This window comes from Trichoderma aggressivum (genome assembly GCF_033847375.1).
Source record: "Trichoderma aggressivum f. europaeum strain CBS 100526 chromosome Unknown scaffold_050, whole genome shotgun sequence".
NCBI classification, from domain to species: Eukaryota; Fungi; Ascomycota; class Sordariomycetes; order Hypocreales; family Hypocreaceae; genus Trichoderma; species Trichoderma aggressivum.
In genome coordinates, this window is record NW_026946416.1 from 200374 (window position 1) to 221929 (window position 21556).

The 21556-nt window shown below is 49.9% G+C and overlaps 5 protein-coding genes across 5 annotated transcripts; 2 read left to right on the plus strand and 3 right to left on the minus strand.

The window, feature by feature from the left end:
* Nucleotides 1–2953: 2953 nt before the first annotated feature.
* On the plus strand, nucleotides 2954–4711 carry Triagg1_9247 (uncharacterized protein; the record flags this gene model as incomplete). Its single annotated transcript, XM_062904184.1, has 6 exons — nucleotides 2954–3014; nucleotides 3059–3208; nucleotides 3264–3505; nucleotides 3571–3676; nucleotides 3730–4367; nucleotides 4421–4711. The coding sequence occupies 6 exons, from the start codon at nucleotides 2954–2956 to the stop codon at nucleotides 4709–4711; spliced, it is 1488 nt and encodes a 495-aa protein (XP_062751856.1).
* A 575-nt stretch (nucleotides 4712–5286) lies between these two features.
* Triagg1_9248 (uncharacterized protein) lies at nucleotides 5287–7068 on the minus strand (the record flags this gene model as incomplete). Its single annotated transcript, XM_062904185.1, has 2 exons — nucleotides 5287–6206; nucleotides 6276–7068. The coding sequence occupies 2 exons, from the start codon at nucleotides 7066–7068 to the stop codon at nucleotides 5287–5289; spliced, it is 1713 nt and encodes a 570-aa protein (XP_062751857.1).
* Nucleotides 7069–8890: 1822 nt separating this feature from the next.
* Triagg1_9249 (CAZyme family AA7) lies at nucleotides 8891–10590 on the minus strand (the record flags this gene model as incomplete). The annotated part of the gene is made up of 4 exons (XM_062904186.1): nucleotides 8891–9134; nucleotides 9220–9973; nucleotides 10075–10288; nucleotides 10345–10590. 4 exons carry the CDS (start codon nucleotides 10588–10590, stop codon nucleotides 8891–8893), a joined length of 1458 nt encoding a protein of 485 aa, XP_062751858.1.
* A 1054-nt stretch (nucleotides 10591–11644) lies between these two features.
* Nucleotides 11645–12112, minus strand: Triagg1_9250 (uncharacterized protein; the record flags this gene model as incomplete). Its single annotated transcript, XM_062904187.1, has 1 exon — nucleotides 11645–12112. One exon carries the CDS (start codon nucleotides 12110–12112, stop codon nucleotides 11645–11647), a length of 468 nt encoding a protein of 155 aa, XP_062751859.1.
* A 1167-nt stretch (nucleotides 12113–13279) lies between these two features.
* On the plus strand, nucleotides 13280–21433 carry Triagg1_9251 (uncharacterized protein; the record flags this gene model as incomplete). The annotated part of the gene is made up of 4 exons (XM_062904188.1): nucleotides 13280–13406; nucleotides 13471–13674; nucleotides 13752–16540; nucleotides 16586–21433. The coding sequence occupies 4 exons, from the start codon at nucleotides 13280–13282 to the stop codon at nucleotides 21431–21433; spliced, it is 7968 nt and encodes a 2655-aa protein (XP_062751860.1).
* Nucleotides 21434–21556: the final 123 nt, after the last annotated feature.

A 21556-nucleotide genomic window follows, 5' to 3' on the forward strand; every position in this document is an offset into this window, starting at 1 on the left:
GAACACTTATTCAGTCAGTATCCGAATAAATAACTATGGTAGCAGTTATTACAAAACTCTAGATATAGTAGCGGTTACTATAAGAATATGGATATAATAACAGCCAGTAGAGAAATATAAATATAGTAGTAGGCATTAAAGAAATATAGATATAGTAGCAGATACTAGAGAAGGTATTGCTAGAATAGCAGATACTTGAAAAATGGGTGTATAATTTAACACGTGGGTAGAAGACTCGGCGACTCCCTTTAGGTGTAGGAATAGTAGGATAAACATCACATTCCTGCTGCGTTAAGCTATGCATCGTAATTACTTACCACCCAATATAAACATCAAGCCTGTCAACTCGTCTCATCATATTGACAAACTGCCAAGTTACACTTAGAGTTTATTCTGGCCCGTATGTAGCCCAACAAAACAAGGCTAGCCCCAGTTATAAGTCCAGCAGTCATCATAGTAGATCCATAGCTATCAGGCACGATATGAAGTCATAAAATGTACTTATATTGATAAGCTCTCATCTCCTTGACTTAAAAAGGGCAAGTAGATATAAGCCTAAGCTTATAAGCTAGCGGAGAATAAGCACCCTACTCTTGGCGTTATAACTACATGCCGTGCATATATTTAAACCTGCAGTTGTGATTGATGGCAACCTTGTCTATTAGCTCTCTTACCAACCAATCATTCTTAGCCATTCTTTACCCGACACAATTATAACTTACAAGAGTAATACTGTTGTATAGCAGATTCCTACTTTGCAATTCTTGAAGATCATTCTACTGCTAGTTCTATGAAACTAAAGGATACTCATTGGTTACTTGTGCTGGTCAACTGCTTTTCTTATTCGATTGTGACTAATATTTTTGCATACGGATATTTCCTATAAATATTGAAGTAGATTCTGGTAAGTAATACAACTCTCTCCATGAGCCCAATCCTAGCAAGCATAAGTTTACCCAATATAAAATACGCAGCACGTAAGTTAATACCTCTAAAAGAGAGAATTAAGGCGAATAAAGCGGGCGCCAAGTTGACAAGTTGACAAAAGTTCTCAGCTTGGAATAATTCCAGGGTTTATTATTAAAGTTATAAACCATGTCGAGGTCGGGTGGTTACTTTCAGAGTCTATAAAGCCTGCGACAACCTCTTGAGAATTGGCTCTTACTGCAATTACGCAAGCCAGATCAAGATTTAAGATTTAACTCATTATATCTCATCAAAGTTCGTGTTATTCCAGACATCTTTATTTCTACCATGTGACGCTTCTACGCCACGCTGACACATCGCCTTTAACTAAAGGAAAACAGACCAAATCCTCCCACAGCTATGTATATGCCAACTATTCTCCTCTGGCTCATCAGCGTCTCGGCTTTGGCATCCGCTGCAAACATCAGATGCGCCAATGGTGAGATTGCCATCGGAACCCGGGCCAACTGCTTCCTTGTGGGCCAGGGTTGGGAATGCTCCGCATCGACTGGGGTCATTCTCTCAAATAATTGCGGTACAATTGACGCATCGGAAAACTCAGACTACTGCAATGGCGGCTGGCATGGATGGACGGTCTCCTGTTCAAGTGACGACCATACTCCTTCAATACAGCTTGGGCCTGGCAGGCAGCTCTGGGGTGACTGTTACCAACAGTTCTCCACCTGCAGTGCTGGGCCTACGCAGACCACCTCGGCCGGTTACTATTGCGAGTTCATCGGAACCGTTCCCTCCAAATAGGAACGGCAGGTTATCGTAGCTACTCCAGGGCCTCGCACTAAGAAGCAAGGTAGAGAGTGATGCCACTGATTGGCCTTGTGGGCAGAAAGTTTGGCGTTGCATTTGATTTCAGTGGCTGTAATATTTTACTATTGGGTTATCAACATTTCGTTGTTTCTCACCGATTAAACGAAAATCTATACTTCCAATGACAATTTGCATACATTTCATTGTCTGACATTTTATTGTCCTTTAGCCAGATGAGTTATCTTATACACTCGTATATCTGTTATAGTGTTCTTTGACGGCTTTGTATGTCTCTGTTTCAAGAGGTTATACTAAATGAGGGCTGGTGGGCTTGTAATCTCTCTTACTTGGCTGGACACTCTTTTCTAGTCGGTTTGCTGGGGCCGGCTGGGGTCAGATCTTTGGGGTACCATAAGAATGGCTTTTGACGTTCGAAAGGAAGGTAGTTGGGCACGTTGACTAACCAGGGTGTGAAGTTTGTAGAGCAAGTTCGTGATACACCCGTGATGCTACGATAACCTTTACCAATCCTGTCGGTGATAAGCCGAAACCAGACGGAATAATGTTATTAGATAACTCACTAGTCATATTTGTCATTTTTATTTCACAGAAACAGTGGCTTCCAAGCATGAAATGATTTGATGGATCACCTCCGTACTGCGGCCCTCTTAACTAACATAGGCATTGGCTAAAGAGGTCACATAACCAAGACACCTGAATCATCACATCCACAGGATTCACGCAAACCCAATTCGTTAAATAGGCGAATTGTAATTTGACTAGACAACGGCTTTATTAATTAGTTAAAATAGTTCTCCCCACGAACAATTACTAGGCCATCTTACCGGAACATCGGCAAGTGAGGTTACGGGGAGATGCGGGGAAATAGACCATCGTGGGAAAGCTGTTCCGCTGCGGAGATCAACACACTGAGTACTGTTGGTATGATGGCTTCAGAAATGATCGTATAAGTCAAATTGTTAGTATAAAATGTCTCGGTAGACTCTATAGACTCTGTAACGTGAGGCTTTGCCAAGTAGTGATAGCCCATTTCTGGTAATAGTTGACAATATGTTGTTCAATGCCTTCTCCCTCCTCGGCCTCATATGGCATGCTCTCACTGTCTTTGCTGTGTCCTCACCTACAGTTCATACTGTCAATAGAACATTTTCAGGATTAAACATTCCATCTTTTAAACAAGAAGCATTTTACGGCATTCCATATGCTCAAGCACCTGTCGGGGATCTCCGTCTCCGAAGATCTCTGCCATACAACCAGTCTTGGTCCGGCGTACGAAATGCAACAGTCCGATCTGATTCTTGTCCAGGTTATAATGGATTTCCACTTACTCTTGTTGGTGGTAGTCTTATCGACGGATTTACTCTAGGAGAAGACTGCTTGACCATTGACATTGTCCGACCAGCCAACATCAATCCGTTTGACAAGTTACCCGTCTTCGTCTGGTTCTACGGTGGAGGTAAAATATCCATGTTACCGACCTTTAATTATATAACGAAGCTGATTCCATGTAGGTTTTATTGCTGGGGGATCTGCTGATCCCAAGTACAATCTCTCATATATCGTCCAGAACTCGGTGGAGATGAATAAGCCCATCATGGGCGCTATCATTAACTATCGGACAATGTGTTTTGGCTTCCTGGCGTCTAAAGAAGTTTTAGATGCCAATGTTGGCAATATTGGACTCTTTGACCAGAGACGAGGCCTTAAATGGATCCAAGAGAACATCAAGGGGTTTGGTGGCGATCCTGAAAAGGTAAATACCCCCCACAACAGGTGAACATCTATTTACCTGTGCCAGGTTACAATTGCGGGAGAAAGTCGGGGGGTTCAAGCACAGGATATCACCTCATTGGCTTCAAGGGCAATAATGATGGACTTTTCCGTGGAGCGATCATGGAGAGTGCGAGTTTACTAGGAGCTCCAAGTAAGCCTGGAACTTCTTTAGATAGGCCAAAGAAAGTTCAACTAATCATATAGTTAACGCCCCCGAACAACTAAAGCGAAGCTATCAAGGCATGTACGACAACATTACAACAACCGTGGGCTGCAATACCTCGAACGACAGTTTGGCTTGCCTACGAACTGTTCCATATGACGTTTTACATAACGCGTGTATTGGGTTCCGCCAGACTCCAATCATGGATGGCGAATTCATCTCACAACTGCCGTCACAGTCTATCCAAAAAGGAGAAATCGCCGATGTTTCCATCATTATGGGTACCAATACTGATGAAGGCACCGCTATTTTCTTAGGGCCCCGCGCAAATCCTTTGAATACCGATGCGGATGTATTTAAATACATTCAAGCGCTTGGAAGTGGTCTTGACAATAAAACTGTAGAAACAGTGATGGAGTTATATCCAGATGATCCTACCTGGGGCTGCCCATTCGGAACAGGGCCTGAACGATTCGCAGACCAGGGATTCCAGTACAAGCGTGGCGCTGCTATTGCCGGCGACTATTTTATGCACGCCGGGCGAAGATTTTACGCAAACTCGCACAGCACTCAAGGCCGTAAACCGATATATACATATAGGTTCGACCAAGCACCTTGGGATATGAGGGAGCCCTCTATCATGATTGTCCCGCCGGTCTATGTGACACACTTCTCCGAGGTACTTACCAAATGTGGCGATTTCCACATCTCATCGCTAATCATCAATCGCAGATTGTGTATGTGTTTGACAACCCCAATAACAACAGTAACTTCATTGGGCCCTACCGAAGCTATGCGAAGCTGCAGTCCTTTATGTCGCGATCCTGGGCTTCATTTGTTCATGATCTCAATCCTAATAACCACGGACTCCAAGACCCGAATCTCCCAAAATGGCCAGAGTATGATCCCAAACAGCCTCAAAACATCGTTTTCCGCGAAGGAGGGAGTTTTATTGAGAATGACGATTACCGGAAACCACAATTGGCGTTTTGGGGCACTATCTGGCCAGAGCTACAGACCTGAAAGAGGCTTAATTCACTACAAACGGATGCTTAACCGATTGTGACTTATGATACATGATATGCATGGAAACATATATATGAATATATATACCAAATAATATGTTCAGAAGAAAGGGTCAAAATAATCCGACCGGATCTACCAGACTTACCGGGGTCCTCGGTTCGTAACAACAAGTGATATTTAAGAAGAAGCTAATAAACGCTTAAACGCCAATTATTCCCCGTAGACGGCAACCTTGTCGAGTTTCTTCAATAATGGCATCATTGCAACTAACATTGCTATTATGGATAATGCCGCTGACAAAGAATATATCCTGTAGGCATTGCCCTATGACCGCCATTCCATATTACTACCTCTTTTAATAGTGACATGACCCATAATCACGTAATGCAAAGGATCGTCAATTGAGACGGATTCGATATGTTACACCAGAAAGTAATGTTTGGTGAAAAACAGTAGCAGACATTGAAATATGATTTCCTATGAACAGCTCTCTTCATTCTCCTTGACAACTCCAGAGCTATTTGGCAGAGACGAAATTGGTAAAACCTACTGGTGTCTACCACATTATACGACTATGTCATCAGCTCTGACCAAAGTTTGCTCCAGTATGCCAGCTGTGGTTTCCGATAATCGTCTTTCTCCACCCAGCTGGCACCTGCTCTGAAAACAATATTCTGCGGATTAGAAGTGTCAAATTTGGGCCACACTGGCTTTCCCTGAAGACCGTGGTTGTTTGGGTTCTGATCGTGGATGAATGATATCCAAGACCGAGACACGAAACTGGCTAGCTCTGAGATGATTGGATACGGCCCAATCCAGTTGACATTTTTATCCGGATTATCAAAAACGTGGACAATCTCAGTGTAATGCGTGACATATACTGGTGCAGTCGTAGTGTCATCGACCTCTTCCATATCCCACGGCGCCTGGTCGAAGCGGTACGTAAAAATTGGGTGCTTGCTATGCTGCGAATGGTCGATAGCGTAGGCACGGCGACCAGCGTGGATATTTACATCACCAGTAATGGCGGCGCCACGTTTGTACTGGAAGCCTTGGTCTGCGAATCTCTCGGGCCCAGTGCCAAAGGGACAGCCTTGGATGGGGTCGTCAGGATAGAGGCGGAGGATGTTGGCGACAACCGTGTCGTTGAGACCACCGCCAAGATGTGCGACAAGAGATGAAATGTCACTGTCGTTGTTGAGGGTTCCCCGGGGCGTAAAAAACTCAGCTGTACCCTCGTCTGTGTTAGACCCCATGATGAGGGCGACGTCGGCGATCTCGCCCTTTGCTATTGAGACGGATGGAGGCTGAGATATGAATTTGCCGTCTATATACGGTTTAAACTGGAAGCCATTCACAGCACTGAAAAGCTTCGCGTAAGGAACGGTGCGGAGACAGGCCAGGGAGTCTGCGGCAGTGTTACAGCCGACCGTTGTGGTGATATTATCATACCATCCTTGGTAGGTGACATTCAACGTCTCAACCGTATTCACTATTATGAGCAGTTAGCAAAACATCAATGATAGTCATATTGACTTCAGCCATCAAAGACAACACTCACTAGAAGCACCGAGCAAGCTCGAACTCTCCAGAATGGCACTTCTGAATAGGCCGTTGTTCTTCCCCTTGAATGCCACCAGCTGGTAACCAGCCGAGGAGCCTCCTGCGCTCTCACCAGCAATTGTGACCTTGTTGGGGTCACCGCCGAACGCGCGGATATTCTCAGACACCCATTCCATCGCCAGCCGCTGGTCAAAGAGAGCAATATTACCAACTCCCGCTGCCGCGACCTCTTTGGAGGCCAACAAACCAAACGCTGATGTGCGGTAGTTGGGAACGACGGCGATGATGGGCTTCTTCATATCCATTGAGTTGCGCACCATAAAGGACGTGTTATAGCGCCGGTCAGCAGATCCCCCGGCTTTGAAGCCACCACCATATATCCAGAAGAAAACGGGGAGATTGTCTCCAGATTTAACATTGGCGGGTCTCACAATGTCAAGAGTTAGACAATCCTCGCCCATGGTTAAGCCGTCGGCGAAGCCTTGAGCGAATGGCTTGTCGAACCCAGGGCACGAATCAGACCGCACAGTCGCATTACGAGACCCTTTCCATGACTGATTGTACGGTAGGGGATAACGGAGTCTCAGGTCTCCAAGCGGAGGCGTCGCAAAAGGGATACCATAAAAGGCCTCCTGATTGAAAGTTTCGAGATTGAGACCAGTGTAAGTTCCATTAACGGTATGAGCCGAGGGTGCGTTGTGATGAGGGACAGCTGAAGCACTGGTAGGAGACAAGCTGGCCAAGCAAAAGAGGGCCAAAGAGCACAAAGTTATTGACTGATGGCAGTACATCTTATCTTGTTACAATTGCTTTATCGAAGCATCCTATCACTAACTTTGCAGCTTCACTTGCGGGATGTCATGCAACCCATTGAGAACACCGTGATTCTTTTATAGCCACGATGTTTGCTTTAGAGAGGTATCTCCTTTTCTTCTCGGGGAGCTATACGGCTACACACTATTGGCACTATTCACTACAATAGCCGATATGAATGCTATTAGCTTGAAATCTAGCATGATGGAGCCGCCAACAAAACTCTCCCCGGACTCCCCCGGATTCTCCTCCGAGAGGCGTCCTCTCAGAGCGTTTACCCCACGCCTGTCAGCTTGAATTCATGACGAGAATAAAACTCTCCCCGGATTCTCCCCCGGAGGCGTCCCGATCTCTCCGCATTTTCACCCCACACTTATTAGCTAGATCGAAGAGCCGGGCTAGTACCACATTGTCCAGTCAGCCGGAAATGCGTTCCGGAGCTTTGGGATTTTGTTCAGCGTAAATTGTAATTGCTCATGGTCGTTTCGTGATGAAGTTCGGAACTCGGAAGGCCTAGATTGTAATGGAAGCGAAGTTATATGATGGTGGCTGATGAAGGCCCATGAGTGCCTTGAGCTTCAAGTCGGTGACCTTTTTTGTGAGGTGGAGGAGGATATATGGAACGACGGTGTTCCAGATCTTGTTATTAAACGAGACAATAAGTTCAAGATTAAAAAATAGTAAAATCCATACATGAATTGTAATATGGTTTTCACTGGTCGATTTTGTAGTCTAAAACTTTTGCAAAGAGCGTCATTACGACGGTGTTGCTGAGTGATGCTACAAATGAGCTAACCCTACTAATGTGGCTATATGGACTAGAGAGCTGGGGCCACGTTGGCGTATTCCTCCTGCCACCCTATCAACTGACGCATCAACACTAGCAGCTGCCATCTATCAAGTGTGTAGGAATGGAGTACAGGGATGTAGGAAGCGGGTCGTTCGAGGACGCACATACATGAAGAGCAGTATTGCTGAGAAGCATATTACAAGAGTTAAGTCTAGGGAGCATCTACATATTTTTGGATGCACGCTCTGACAGCATAATCGGCCTTCGGCAACTAATTAACTTTACTGATACGGGATCAACCGTATTTTATAGAGCCACGTGGGTTGCACTTAGTCAAAGAATTCGCAAGCAGAAGTAAGTGGCACAGCAAGAGATGTTGCTTTGCGCCAATTGCGTTCCAGCATTGCGGCATTTGCTGAATAGCACGAGTCAGTTCATTAGCAAGACAGCAATGGGATAAATCAGGATGTTACGAGAGTGGAGGATTTTCCTTTTCAGTGTCAGTCTAAAGAGATGTAGTATTGGACACTCACCACTTACTTTAGCTTCTCTATCCAAGAGCCATCTCGTCCATTTATTATATCTAAACCAGGTATGGATACATCAGGTATAGCTTATTACGATAGGAGAATAAAAGCTACAACGGCGAAATGAGATCAGCATATAAAAAAAAGAGAAATGTAAGAACCATCATGATAAGTTCTATTTACGCAATTCATTTCGGTATAATAAACCCAAAGCATATGCTTATCTATCAGACATAGTATCCTGCATTGACCTTTATAACCTAGCGTCTTACACCAACTCTCTGTCTGCAAGCAAGACATAGATCAGAGTCTGTTGCCGCTGCTATGAACAGGAGGTATAACATGAAGCTACGGAAAACTATATGGTTCTAAATAACTGCCAATATTTTAATTGCTGAATCACTAGTATATAATATTTAACAGATAAATTAGTTCATAGCGTTGCAAAAAAGCTTCTCTACAAGGTAGAGCAACGACACTTCTTCAGTAAAGAGGTGCACCATTTCCAAACACAAAGTTGGGATCCCAGATAGCTTTAAGCTTTCGAAGTTTTGGCAAATTGGCGGCAGAGTACCAGGCGGCTGCACCTTCGTCTCCAAAGGCATAGTTGAAGTAGACATGAGGCGTAGGGAAGCCGCTGGTGATTTGCAGGTTTGTGCGTTGCCCTCTCATGAATCGATCCACTTGGGGCCCGAGAGAGGCATCAGTGTATTGGTTTTGCGTCAGCCTGTGGAAAATGAAATAGAAAGCAGCGGAATTAGCATAGGTTCATACAAGTACAGTAGAGTAACTAACGAGTCAGAAGTACTTACCACCAAATTTGGATATCTCGCCACGGAAAGACGGTCTCAGAGGCTGGTGTCTGGAGAGTTTTCTTGTTACTGTAATATTGAAAAACTGATATCCCCGCGAAAGAAGGATTTGAGATGTAAAAGGCCGCCATATCAGCAAAGTGAGCCTCATAGCTCGCGACATCTGTCTGATTAAAGCCTAAGCTATGAGCACTGATGATATGTCCCCTGTCACACACTCCAGCTGTCTCGGATTGATAATACAGGTCGGTCTGGGGAAGATACGTTACAGATTGGACAACTGGACCCACGGCAACAAACTTGTCAATGTATGGCTGCGCCTCTGATACGGGTCCAAAGTACCAGAGCTGTACAACTATATTCGTTGCGTTGGAAGCCCGGTTGAACTGGATGACAGTTTGGAACGACAGTTTGGCCGGCTGATTGCCATCAAATGTCTTCATAGTCCTCCAGAGTGTACGATTAGAGGCCGCAGCGTACACAAAAGTGACTGCCGTTACGTTACCTTCGTTTGTCTGGTCGTGAATTCCGTAGGTTGCCTCTGTGACGATGCCAAAGTTGACGCCAGCTCCTCGGATAGCCCAGAATAAATCCCTATTTTCCATCGCCGAAGCTTTCACTAATTGACCCTTTGCAGTCACCATTCGGACGGATTTAAGGGTGTCGATCATGAGGCCGTACATGCCCGTCATCATGCCAACACCGGCACCTATGGTCACCCCGATAGCACCCGGGCAGATCGAATTACCAGTTTCTATATCAATCTCAATTTAGTCACTGTATCTTTCTTCTTCAACTTATTCTCACAATAGTTTCATTTAGATACGATGCGCACAACGGACAGGCAATGCTTACGGATTTCTTTGCCCACATTGTACAATCCTGTCTGAACGTCCCATAGTTTGACGCCAGCTCCGACGGTCACCAAATTGTTGGTGGTATCAATTTTGACAGTATTAAAACTGGCGAGATTCACATTGATACCAGTAAATGAGCCTTGGCCTTTTTTCGGGCCATGGCCGCCATTGGTAGCAATGAATGGGATATTGTTTTCTACAGAGATTTTGACCTGTGATTCTCATAAGATCTTCTGAATAACGATAGTGTCGAGGAAATGCGACTCACTATTTTCTGAAGGTCTGCCTCCGTTGCTGGCTTGATTGCACCAGACCAACGCGGAGCTTCCCAAGCCGACCACCGTGGTCCAATAACGGTGGAAAAGTTGGCTTCTGTTGAAGAAGCGATTTCAGTGGCGGGCGAAACCCATGGTTCGTACAACTCTTCAAGTGTACAAGCACCACGCCCGGGGGCTTTCCCATAGACTACCAATCCAGGGGCTACTGTCGCCAAAGCTAAGAGACGGGTCAACATGATTGGAAGAGAACAAAAGACGAAACCAAAAAGATATGCGGGACTTGGGCAATGTAGCAATTGGTAGGATCTGCAGCCTCGGCATGGGACATTATATTGACAGACGGCCATTGAAGCACCAGAGTGCGGAGGGTCACGGAGTAGAGAGCATCCGATTGCTATCAGGTCGTACCAGCCCACCAATTTCTTTAACCATCATCTCATCGCACATTCTGCCCACTTCAAGACATAACTCCGGGGTATTGAATCCATGACAGAGCAACTGTAAGAGTGTTCAGACAGGATGTCATCCCAGTATTATTGTGCCAGGGATAATCGGATGAGAGGATCCATGTGGAGCTGGCTGTGTTCAATAATACTGAATGTAACGCTTTTCCGCAAGCTGACAAAACTTGTCGTCGATTCTGCAGATCTGATTGAATGTCGCATCAACAAAACTCCGCCTGAACGCAGCGTGGTCGCCTTATGTCTAAGCCCCGGACAGCCAGAACTTACAGTAAGAACTTGAGACGGAAGAATCGATACATGTACTTTGGGTATTATTGGTAGCTGTGGTAAGTGGATCTCAGCAAAATTCCTGACTTACTCGTATCTTGCGTCTATCTTTTCGAAGCCGTCGTGAGTTTACCCTGTACTTTCTTATCGACAGACAATTGTTTTTTTTTCAGTTATAGAATTCGACAGTATACTCAATATTATACTCTCATAGAACCCGCTAATGATTCTTTCTTGAAATGCATTTGTCCATTTCCCGTTTCTTCTCAGTTTTGAGAGAGATTGAGTTGGAGAATGGTCGGGATGTTGTATCTTCGCTGTTGTAGACTTCTAGAAAGAGCTTCCCTTAGATACTCACTAAGTAGATAAGACACACAAAAAGGCAGAGCGCATTTCACAAAGAGTCCAAGGATATAATAAGGAAGCCTTTTTTGTCATTTTGTCTGTTCAATTGAGTCTGTAAACTATCTGTATGCATGAGATAAATAGATGCCACATTCAGCACGCAGTGCACAGCTGAAATTGTCAGTTTCACCCAGAAGTCAATCAATTTCCGTTTCTAAACAACCATGACGGACGGGTCACCATCGCCCCAGACATGGTTCGCCTTCCACGACTTCATCTTCCAAATATCACCAACTTTGACGGCGTCACAGTTGAAGATTGCGCCGGTGGTGAACTTGTTAGGGCCAGGCTCAAACCCTTTACCGTGGCGGCAGTGCTGAGCGAGGGACGTGAATGTCACACGGGCTGTTGTTGGCGTATCGATGCTAATGCGAATATTGCTCAGGTAGTGGATGGTGTCGACTTTGATGACATTGTCCCAAACTTTGGTCTTTAATTCTTGCGCGCTGCTGACTGTTGTGCCGGCGACTTCAGCATATATGTCATCGGTCACGGCCGACCAGTAAAGCTCTTCGTCGGCGTGGTCAATAGAGGCCGTAGTGCGGTAGACGGCATCAGCGATGGCCTCCCGGTCACTCAAGGGCGGACCAGCAAGTATGACGGGCAGTCGAGTAGCAGGCATGGCGTCTAACTGCGGACAATTAAAAGTGCGTAGAGTGTGGGTCGGAATGCAGGTCAAGATGGCGTGTCTGAACCAAGAAACGGCCTCGATAACATGTCGGCGTCCTATTGACTTCTTATGTATCCAAATGTCGGTACTACAGGCGGGATTACATCTCGAATAATAGAATTCTCGGCGAGGCTTGCCAAACGGACTCAATCAACCGTTACTCTAACTAGTGGACATGAATTACATACCTATGGCGGATTTGTCCGCGGAACATATACAGTCCGGCGAGCCAAGAGAATATGCGAGCACTAAAAGGCACCGCCATACTCCGGACAAGTTGTCAGCTGAATAAAGTCCTGGTAGCCTACAAGGATGTATTGCGGAATCAATCCAAGGCCAGGCTCCAGGTGATTGGTCATTGACGCAAGATCCTACGGTAGTAGACCAGCGGTAACCACGTTCTGGACAGGAGCTGATAGCAGGGGTATTTTATCTTGTGTATTACTCAAATGATTTCCCCCAGATACAGAAGACTTTGGCGGGATAATTGTGTACGAGTAAGCCAAATGTCCTACCTTGGCCAATTGACCATAGAGCCGTACTCCGTACTCCGTGGCAAGGTCCGCTTTAGTGTAACCTTGAGAATGTTGGCATTTTGATAAGGTTGTTGTTAAACAATTGACCACCGCTTCAATTCTCACACAGGAGCGATGCTAGAGCCTTTTCGGACAAAGACTCTCCCGACAACGGTAGCCAACTCTACCGGCCTTTTAGTGACCATAATGGACCCTCGCTTATCGTAGATTTCGAGTTAAAGTCCGTATTGTGAGAAGACTATCTCTAAATCAGAATAGACAAACCCTCCGCATTAACATAGAGAGACTTTGCTATGAAATTGGTGCGATAAGAGTGGATCGGCCTTGTTAGCAGTAACCAACTAGTTAAGAAGAATCTGGGACCACCAGACACTCAGACACTCTAGATATTGCAGCTCTTCACTTGATTCAACTCAGTGTTGCCTTGGATAACGATCTCTTCACATTTCAACCGATCCAAAAGTCCAAACGTCAATTAGCTCGTCGCCATCTTTGGCTCATATTTATTAGTTCTATTCAAGAGCAACTGAACCGCTACATTGTTAGTATTCAAGGTCAAATCATCTTACTTCTTTGAACCAAGATGGACGACTACCGTGAGTTGGCTAGTGAGCCAATTGCCATCATTGGTATGAGTTGCAAGTTTTCCGGTGGTGTCACCGACCCAGAGACGCTGTGGGACCTCTTGGCTTCAGGAAGGACAGGATGGAGTGAGATACCCGAAGAACGGTTCAACCTCAAAGGAGTTTACCACCCCAACAACGAGAGGATCAGCACGGCAAGTCAACTTGGCCAGCAAGGAAGCAAACCTCTCAGCGCTGACAACTAGACAGTCACACGTCAAAGGAGCGCATTTTATCCAAGACGACGTAACATGTTTTGATGCCGCGTTCTTCAACTACTCAGGCGAGACGGCGCAAGCCCTCGATCCGCAATTCCGGATGCAACTCGAATCGACATTCGAGGCATTGGAGAATGGTAAGTAGCTTCCCCTCACCTCTTCCATGGATTCCTTACTCTGTGGAGTCTTTCTGCTAACCGCAAACCCGAGTTAGCTGGCCTCACGATGGAGCAGGTGGCTGGATCGCAGACGTCCGTCTTTGCTGGAGTGTTTACGCACGACTATCACGAGGCCCTAGTGCGTGACGAGGACCGATTACCGCGGTTCATGTTGGTGGGCACTTGGAATCCGATGTCATCGAACCGCATTTCACATTTCTTCGACTTCCGCGGCGCCAGCATGACCCTTGAAACGGGTTGCTCAACCACCTTGGTTGCACTTCACCAGGCCGTTCAGAGCCTGCGTAACCGAGAGGCCGATATGTCTGTGGTCACCGGTGTCAACTTGATACTTGGTCCAGATCAGTTTAAAGCCATTGGCTCGCTCGGCATGCTGTCGCCGGATGGCAAATCATACGCGTTCGACAAACGAGCCAACGGCTACGGGCGTGGTGAAGGAGTCGCGACCATTTTGATCAAGCGACTGTCAGATGCGCTGGCCGCCAATGATCCGATCCGCGCCGTCATCCGTGAGACGGCCCTCAACCAGGATGGCAAAACAGAGACCATCACGACGCCCTCGGGAGCCGCCCAGGAGACGCTCATGCGTGAATGCTACCGGCGAGCCGGTCTTGATCCGCGTGGCACGCAGTATTTTGAGGCCCACGGTACAGGAACACAGGCTGGCGATCCGATTGAGGCGCGGGCTATGGCCGGCGTCTTCTGCGGCGTCGATGAAGACGGTACCGGCGGCCGCGACGAGGCACATTACCTTCGTATCGGCTCAGTCAAAACAAACGTGGGCCACACTGAAGCGGCTTCGGGTCTTGCAGCCGTGATTAAGGGAGTCTTATGTCTCGAGAGGGGGCTGATCCCACCCAGCGTCAACTACGAAACACCCAATCCGAAGCTCAAGCTAGACGAGTGGCGTCTCAAGGTGGTAACGGCATTGGAGCCATGGCCTGAGAGCCTCATCGGGGGTCCGAAGCGTTTGTCAGTCAATAACTTTGGATATGGCGGTAGCAATGCGCATGTTATCATGGAGAGTGCCGAGCCGTGGACCTCGACGCCGATTCTATCTCTCCCAACCAATGGGAGTCTGAATGGCAATGGCCATGTAAACGGAAATGGCACCAACAACCGTCATTTGAACGGCAATGGAATTGGCGTCATCAAGAGCCACTTGAACGGTAATGGTTATATGAATGGGACTCACAAAACGGCTGGCAGTAAAGTGCTGGTTTTGAGTGCTCGTGACGAGCGTGGCTGCCAGCGTATGGTGGAGGACATGAAGACATATCTGGAAAAACACAAATCACTCGACTTTGAGGCTTCTGAGTTGCTACTACGCGATCTCAGCTATACGTTGGCGGAGCGCCGTACCCCTTTCCCGTGGGTGGCAGCTCATCAGGTCCGTTTGGAAGTCAACGGAGACACAGGCTTAGACAGCCACCCCCTGGACGCTGTCATCGAAGCCTTTGACTCGCCGAGATTCAAGCCTAGCCGCACACCTACTAGCCAGACACGTATTGGCATGGTATTTACCGGTCAGGGAGCGCAATGGAACGCCATGGGGCGTGAGTTGCTCGAAGAATATCCAGTGTTTCGACAGTCCATCGACGAGGCCGAAACTCACCTACATGACCTGGGAGCCTCCTGGTCGCTGCTGGAGGAACTACAGCGTGATCCCAAGACAACGAGAGTACACGCGACATCTGTTAGCATCCCCGTGTGCGTGGCGGTGCAGATCGCGCTGGTTCGCCTCCTCAAGTCTTGGGGCATCAAGCCCGCAGCGGTCACTAGCCACTCGTCCGGTGAGATCGCGGCAGCCTATGCGGTTGGGGCGTTGACCCATCGCCAAGCTATAGCAACGGCCTACTATCGTGCCGTTCTGGCGGCTGATGAGTCGAGCCGCGTGCCTGGAGCGCCAAAAGGAGGCATGGCGGCCGTCGGCCTCGGCGCGGACGATGCGCGGGAATATCTCGATAGAGTTGCCGATGTAGGCAAAGTCGTGATCGCCTGCGTCAACAGCCCGCAGAGCGTCACCGTCTCGGGTGATAATGACGCCGTAGCGGCCGTCGAGGCTCTATGCAAAGAGGAGGGTGTGTTTGCGCGCAAGCTCAAAGTCGAGCAAGCATATCACTCTCACCACATGGACCCTTTGGCAGACGCTTACCATGAGCTTCTATGCAAGGAGATGGCGCGGACGGTTACAAAGACGCTGGAAACAGAGACAGAAGAGGAGGAGGAAGACGGTGAGCTCAAGGTTATCTTTTCTTCAGCCGTCACCGGCGGCCGCATCACAGACGCCAAGGAGATCGCCGACCCCGACCACTGGGTTGGCAGTCTGGTTCAGCCGGTGCTGTTCGTTGACGCCTTCACAGACATGGTGCTTGGCGACACTGAAGATGCCAGCGGCCGCAACATCGACGTGGTGCTCGAGGTTGGTCCGCACACGGCTCTGGGAGGACCCATTCGAGAGATCATGGCACTTGTCGAGTTTGATGGCATCGAGTTGCCCTACTGGGGCGCTCTGGTGCGCAACGAGCATGCTGGCGATACTATGCGTACAGCGGCCATCAACCTGCTACGGGAGGGTCTGCCGGTTGTCATGAGCGAGATCAACTTCCCGAAGCCATCGTCATCTGACCGCTGGCACCTCTATGATGCCGACTTGCCTCGCGTGCTTGCAGACCTGCCCACCTATCCTTGGAATCACTCAATGCGCCACTGGCAAGAGGCTCGCGTCAACTATGCCATCCGGACGCGCAGCCAGCCACCACATGATCTGCTGGGCATGCTAGTCCCGGGAACTGACCCGGGCACGGCCATCTGGCGCCGCTTAGTGCGTGTTTCCGAAGTGCCTTGGGTCCGCGATCATATGGTTTAGGGCAGCATCGTATATCCGGGCTCCGGCTACGTCTGTCTGGCCATTGAGGCCGCCAACCAGTTGGCCAAAGCCGAGGGCCATCAGGACAACATTTCGGGCTTCCGCCTGCGTGATGTCGACTTCATGTCAGCCCTTGTGATCCCGGACAGCGCTGAAGTCGTCGAGATCCTAACCAAGCTGAGGCCCGTGCCGGAGAGGGAGCTCGGCCTCCGGGGCTGGCGGCGCTTCGAGGTGTCGACGGTCACGCCCGAGAACCAGTGGACGCTGCATGCTCAGGGCCTGGTTACCGTCGAGCTGCAATCCAAAGATGGAGATGAGGAAGATGGCAATCAAACCTCGGGAGGTCTCCGTCCCCTATCGGCTTATACGCGCCACAAGGACCCACGAGATATGTTTGCCCATCTACGAGCGCGCGGCGTGTATCACGGCCCCTTATTCCAAAACACTACAAAGATCGTACAAGATGGCCGTGAGCCGCGATCAATAACAGATGTCACAGTTCGGTATGAGTCGGCGGCCGACACTGACCCGGTAGCGGCCGCGCGAGAGAGTGTATTGCACCCCATCACGCTGGACGCCGTCGTGGTATCGTTCTTCTCAGCACTGCCGGGCGTGGGAGCGCAGGTCGAGGACCCCAGGCTGCCACGGTCGATCGAAGCCATGTGGGTGTCAAGCCGCATCAGCCGTGAAGATGGCCACACATTGCGCTGCGACACGTCGCTTTCGCACGACAACCCGCAAGGTGGCCGTGCCGACGTGATCGTTGTCGATGGTCAGACCGGCGTGACGGTGCTCGAGATCCAGGGACTCGCCTGCTCCTCTCTCGGTCGTGGCAGCGGAGCCATGGCACGCCAGGGCGCAGCCAACGGCACTCAGGCCAACGACTGGGAGCAAGATGTTTGCAGCAAGGTTGAGTGGGCAGCCGATTTATCTCTGCAACAGCCAGTGGCACTGGCTCAGATCAAGGAAGAGCTGGCTAATGAGGCAGATGTGTCCGCGGCTGTTGTTTCCAGTCTTTCTCGTGCCGTTGTCTATTATGCAGATGAGACTCTCAAGTCGGTCACTGCCGACGACGTGGATCAGCTGAAAGACCAGCAGCCGCACCTCGTCAAGTACTATGCCTGGCTTTCACAACTAGTCACACAAGCTGACAGCCGGAAATGGCTGGTGGATAGTCTGGAAGAGCGCCAAAAACACTTTGCCGTCGTGGCCTCGCAGGGTGTTGATGGCGAGTTGATCAGCCGTCTCGGCCCCATGATCAAGTCCATCCTTCATGGTGAGAGCAACCCGACGGTGGCAATGGCGAAAGATGGGCTGCTGTACAGGTATTATGCCCATTCCGTGCGTCTGGCACCGTCACTTACACGCCTGTCGACGCTGGTTCGTAAGGTTGCCCACAAGAATCCAGCTGCCCGTGTTCTGCAAATCGGCGCCGGCACTGGGGCTGCTGCCACTCGGCGTATTCTCGAAGCTATTGGTACTCCTAAAACCTCTGTAATAGCCGGCTGGCATATCGCCGAGCCCTCAACAGATATTTTGGAAGATACCCAAGCCGAATTGGCCGACTGGGCTGACTTTTTGGAGTTCAGCGTGCTCGACATCAACCGGGACCCGTCCAAGCAGAGCTTTATACCCGAAAGCTATGATATCGTTGTATGCTACCAGTCTTTGCATTTGGCTGAAGATGTGGCTGGAACTTTGGCCCATATTCGAAGCCTGTTGAAGCCCGGAGGCAAGCTGCTGTTAGCAGAGACGACTCGAGACCAGAGTCAGGTGGACTTATCTTTCATCCTTGGCCTGCTGCCTACTCCAGTCTCACCCGTTTCAATATCATGGGATAGCGTGCTTCGCGAATCTGGCTTTAGCGGTACTGACATTGCCATCGATGATACCACAACCACCATCCTATCCACGCGGCCAATCGTCGAGCACCAGAGGCCGGATCTGAGACGTGCCAGCAACCCTGGAGGCTTTGCCATAGTAACTGGCAATAAGACGCCTGCGCCAGCCGGCCTGGTTGATTCACTATCACAACGTATACATGAATTGACAAAAACCACCGTGAGTCATCTCGTGCTGGAAGAGAGCACCGCTGGAGCATATGAGTCCAAGGTCTGCGTTTTTGTCGGTGACATCGACGAGCCTACCCTGCTGACCGACCTCGACGCCATACGCATTGAGGGCCTTCGTGCTATGGTCACCAAGTGCGGCGGCCTTCTCTGGATCACGACTGGTGGCGCCGTCGAGAGCGAGCGTCCCGAGCAAGCACTTGCCCAAGGCTTCTTGCGAGTTCTCCGCAACGAGTACGTCGGCCGGCGCTACCTCTATCTAGACCTGGATCCTCGCGCCGAAAAGAACACTGAGAATATTGTGTCCACCATTGTTCAAGTTCTCCAAGAGGGTTTTGGCCAAATACAAGACATTTTGGCTACTGAGACTGGCTCAGCTGAGTTTGAATATGCTCAACGCAACGGCGTATTGCTGATCCCGCGTGTCTACAAGGACGAGGAGTACAATGATTTGGTCACCGGCCCGCTCACAGCAACTTGGGGTGATCTCGATGCTGCTGCTGCTGGCATCCCCTTGGAACCCCTATTTCAGCAGAACCGGCCATTGCGGCTGGAGGTCGGTATCCCGGGACACCTGGATACGTTAGCGTTTGTGGATGATGAAGACGATGATGACACAGATGAGAGTCCTACCCCTGAAGCCGTTGAGATCACGCCGCGGGCCTTTGGCCTCAGTTCGCGTGATGTTATGGCTGCCTTGGATCAATTGAAAGATCGCTCCATGGGTCTTGAGTGCGCCGGCGTAGTCTCCCGTGTTGGCGACGAAGCTCAAACAAAAGGCGGCTTCAATGTCGGCGACCGTATCATGGCCCTCTTGCCTGGAAGCGGCAGCGCTTCTCTCCGCAGCAACATCTCGGTCCCCTGGAACGGCGGTATCGTCAAGGTACCCAGCAGCATTACCAGCTTCGAAGAGGCCGCATCTGTGCCATTGGCTTTCACAATCGCGTATGCTGGTCTCATCGATGCTGCACGTCTTGCACCAGGACAGTCTGTCCTTATTCACGCTGCATCTGGAGCCATTGGACAGGCCGCCATTATGCTGGCGAAGCATCTCGGTGTCACGGACATCTATGCCACTGCCGGAACACCTGAGAAGCGTGAGCTCGTCAGTAAGAAGTACGGAATCCCTGCTCAGCGAATCTTTAGCAGCCGTGACGTCTCATTTGGTCCGGCTGTCCTGGCCGCCACAGGCAGGCGTGGTGTTGACGTCGTGCTCAACACGCTGCCCGGCGTCTTACTGCAGGCCAGCCTCGATGCCCTCGCGCCTCTCGGCCACCTGGTTGAGATCGGCAAGCGTGATATTGAAGCCAACGGCCTGCTCGCATTGGCGTCTTTCTCACGCGGCATCTCAATGACGGCACTGGACATTCCAACTCTGGTGCAACGGCGCCGCGCCGACGTTCACCGTGTGCTTTCCGAGGTTGCCAAACTCATCCAGGAACAGGCCCTGACGCCAGTCTATCCCGTAACGACCTATTCTCTGCCTGACGTCCAGGAGGCATTCAGATTTATAGAAACCGGCGCACATACCGGCAAGGTCGTCCTCTCGGCCGGGCCGGACGAACAAGCTCCGGTAATACCACGACCGAAACACGCCACCGGCCGGCTCCGGCTCCGGCTCCGGCCTGATGCCTCGTACCTTGTCGTTGGTGGCATCGGTGGCATCGGCCGCTCAATCGCTCACTGGCTGGTGTCTCACGGCGCCAAGAACCTGATTCTGCTGTCACGCAGTGCTGGCAGTCTCGATTTGCCAGACAACAAGGACACCAATGGAGCACTGTTCGTCCGGGAGCTGCGCGAGTCTGCCGGTTGCCGCGTCAAGCCTGTAAGCTGCGACATATCGCTAGCCAGCGACCTGGTGAAAGCTCTACGTGCCTGTGTAGATGACGGACTCCCGCCTGTGCGCGGCGTTGTCCAGGGCGCCATGTTGTTGCGCGATGCCATCTTTGAGCAGATGACGCTGGCCGACTGGCATGGCGGCTTGCGGCCCAAAGTCGACGGCACCTGGAATCTGCACACCGAATTCGCGGCACCAAACACTCTGGACTTCTTCGTCATGCTTTCGTCTGTCTCAGGCGTTCTGGGCATCGCATCGCAGACCAACTATGCCGCTGGTGGCTCGTATGAGGACGCCATGGCGAACTGGAGACAGTCCAAGGGGCTGCCGGGCATCTCCATCGACCTGGGCCCAATTGCCGATGTTGGCTACGTTGCTGAAACCGCCAAGGTGGCTGAGCGTCTGCGCAAGTCTGGAGACTATGTCATGCTGGACGATAACACTGTACTTCGAGCGCTTGAAGCCGCCGTGGCACGGCCGCTCGGTGGCCGGCGCCAGATCATTGTCGGCCTCAACGCCGGGCCAGGGCCGCAATGGGATGCTCACGGTGGCTCACAGCTTGGACGAGATGCTCGCTACGTGAACCTGAAGCCCCGGAATAAGGTATCGCGTGCGGCGCCGGACGGTACAGCTGGTGGCAAGCTTTCACTCGCTTCACAGCTAGCCGAGGCCAGCTCGCGAGATGAGGCTGCTCGTATCATCGGCGCCGCCATCGCCGACAAATTGGCGAGCATATTCATGATTGACGTGGCAGAAATCGACCTCGGCAAGAAACCCGCCGGCTATGGCGTTGACTCGCTCATCGCAGTCGAGTTGCGTAATATGCTGGTCCTTCAAGCTGGCGCTGACGTCTCCATCTTCAATATCTTGCAATCTGCCTCCCTTGCTGCTCTGGCTGCAGACATGGCGGCAAAGAGTAGTCATGTTCAAGCGGCTGCTTAAGCTTCTTCCTTTTTTTTTCTTAATTGTTTTGGACTTGTGTAAGGTTGTCTGTTTGGACTGTGATGAAATTCTCAATGGGCAACAAAAGAGGTATGAAAAGGTGCTGATTGTATATACAAATAC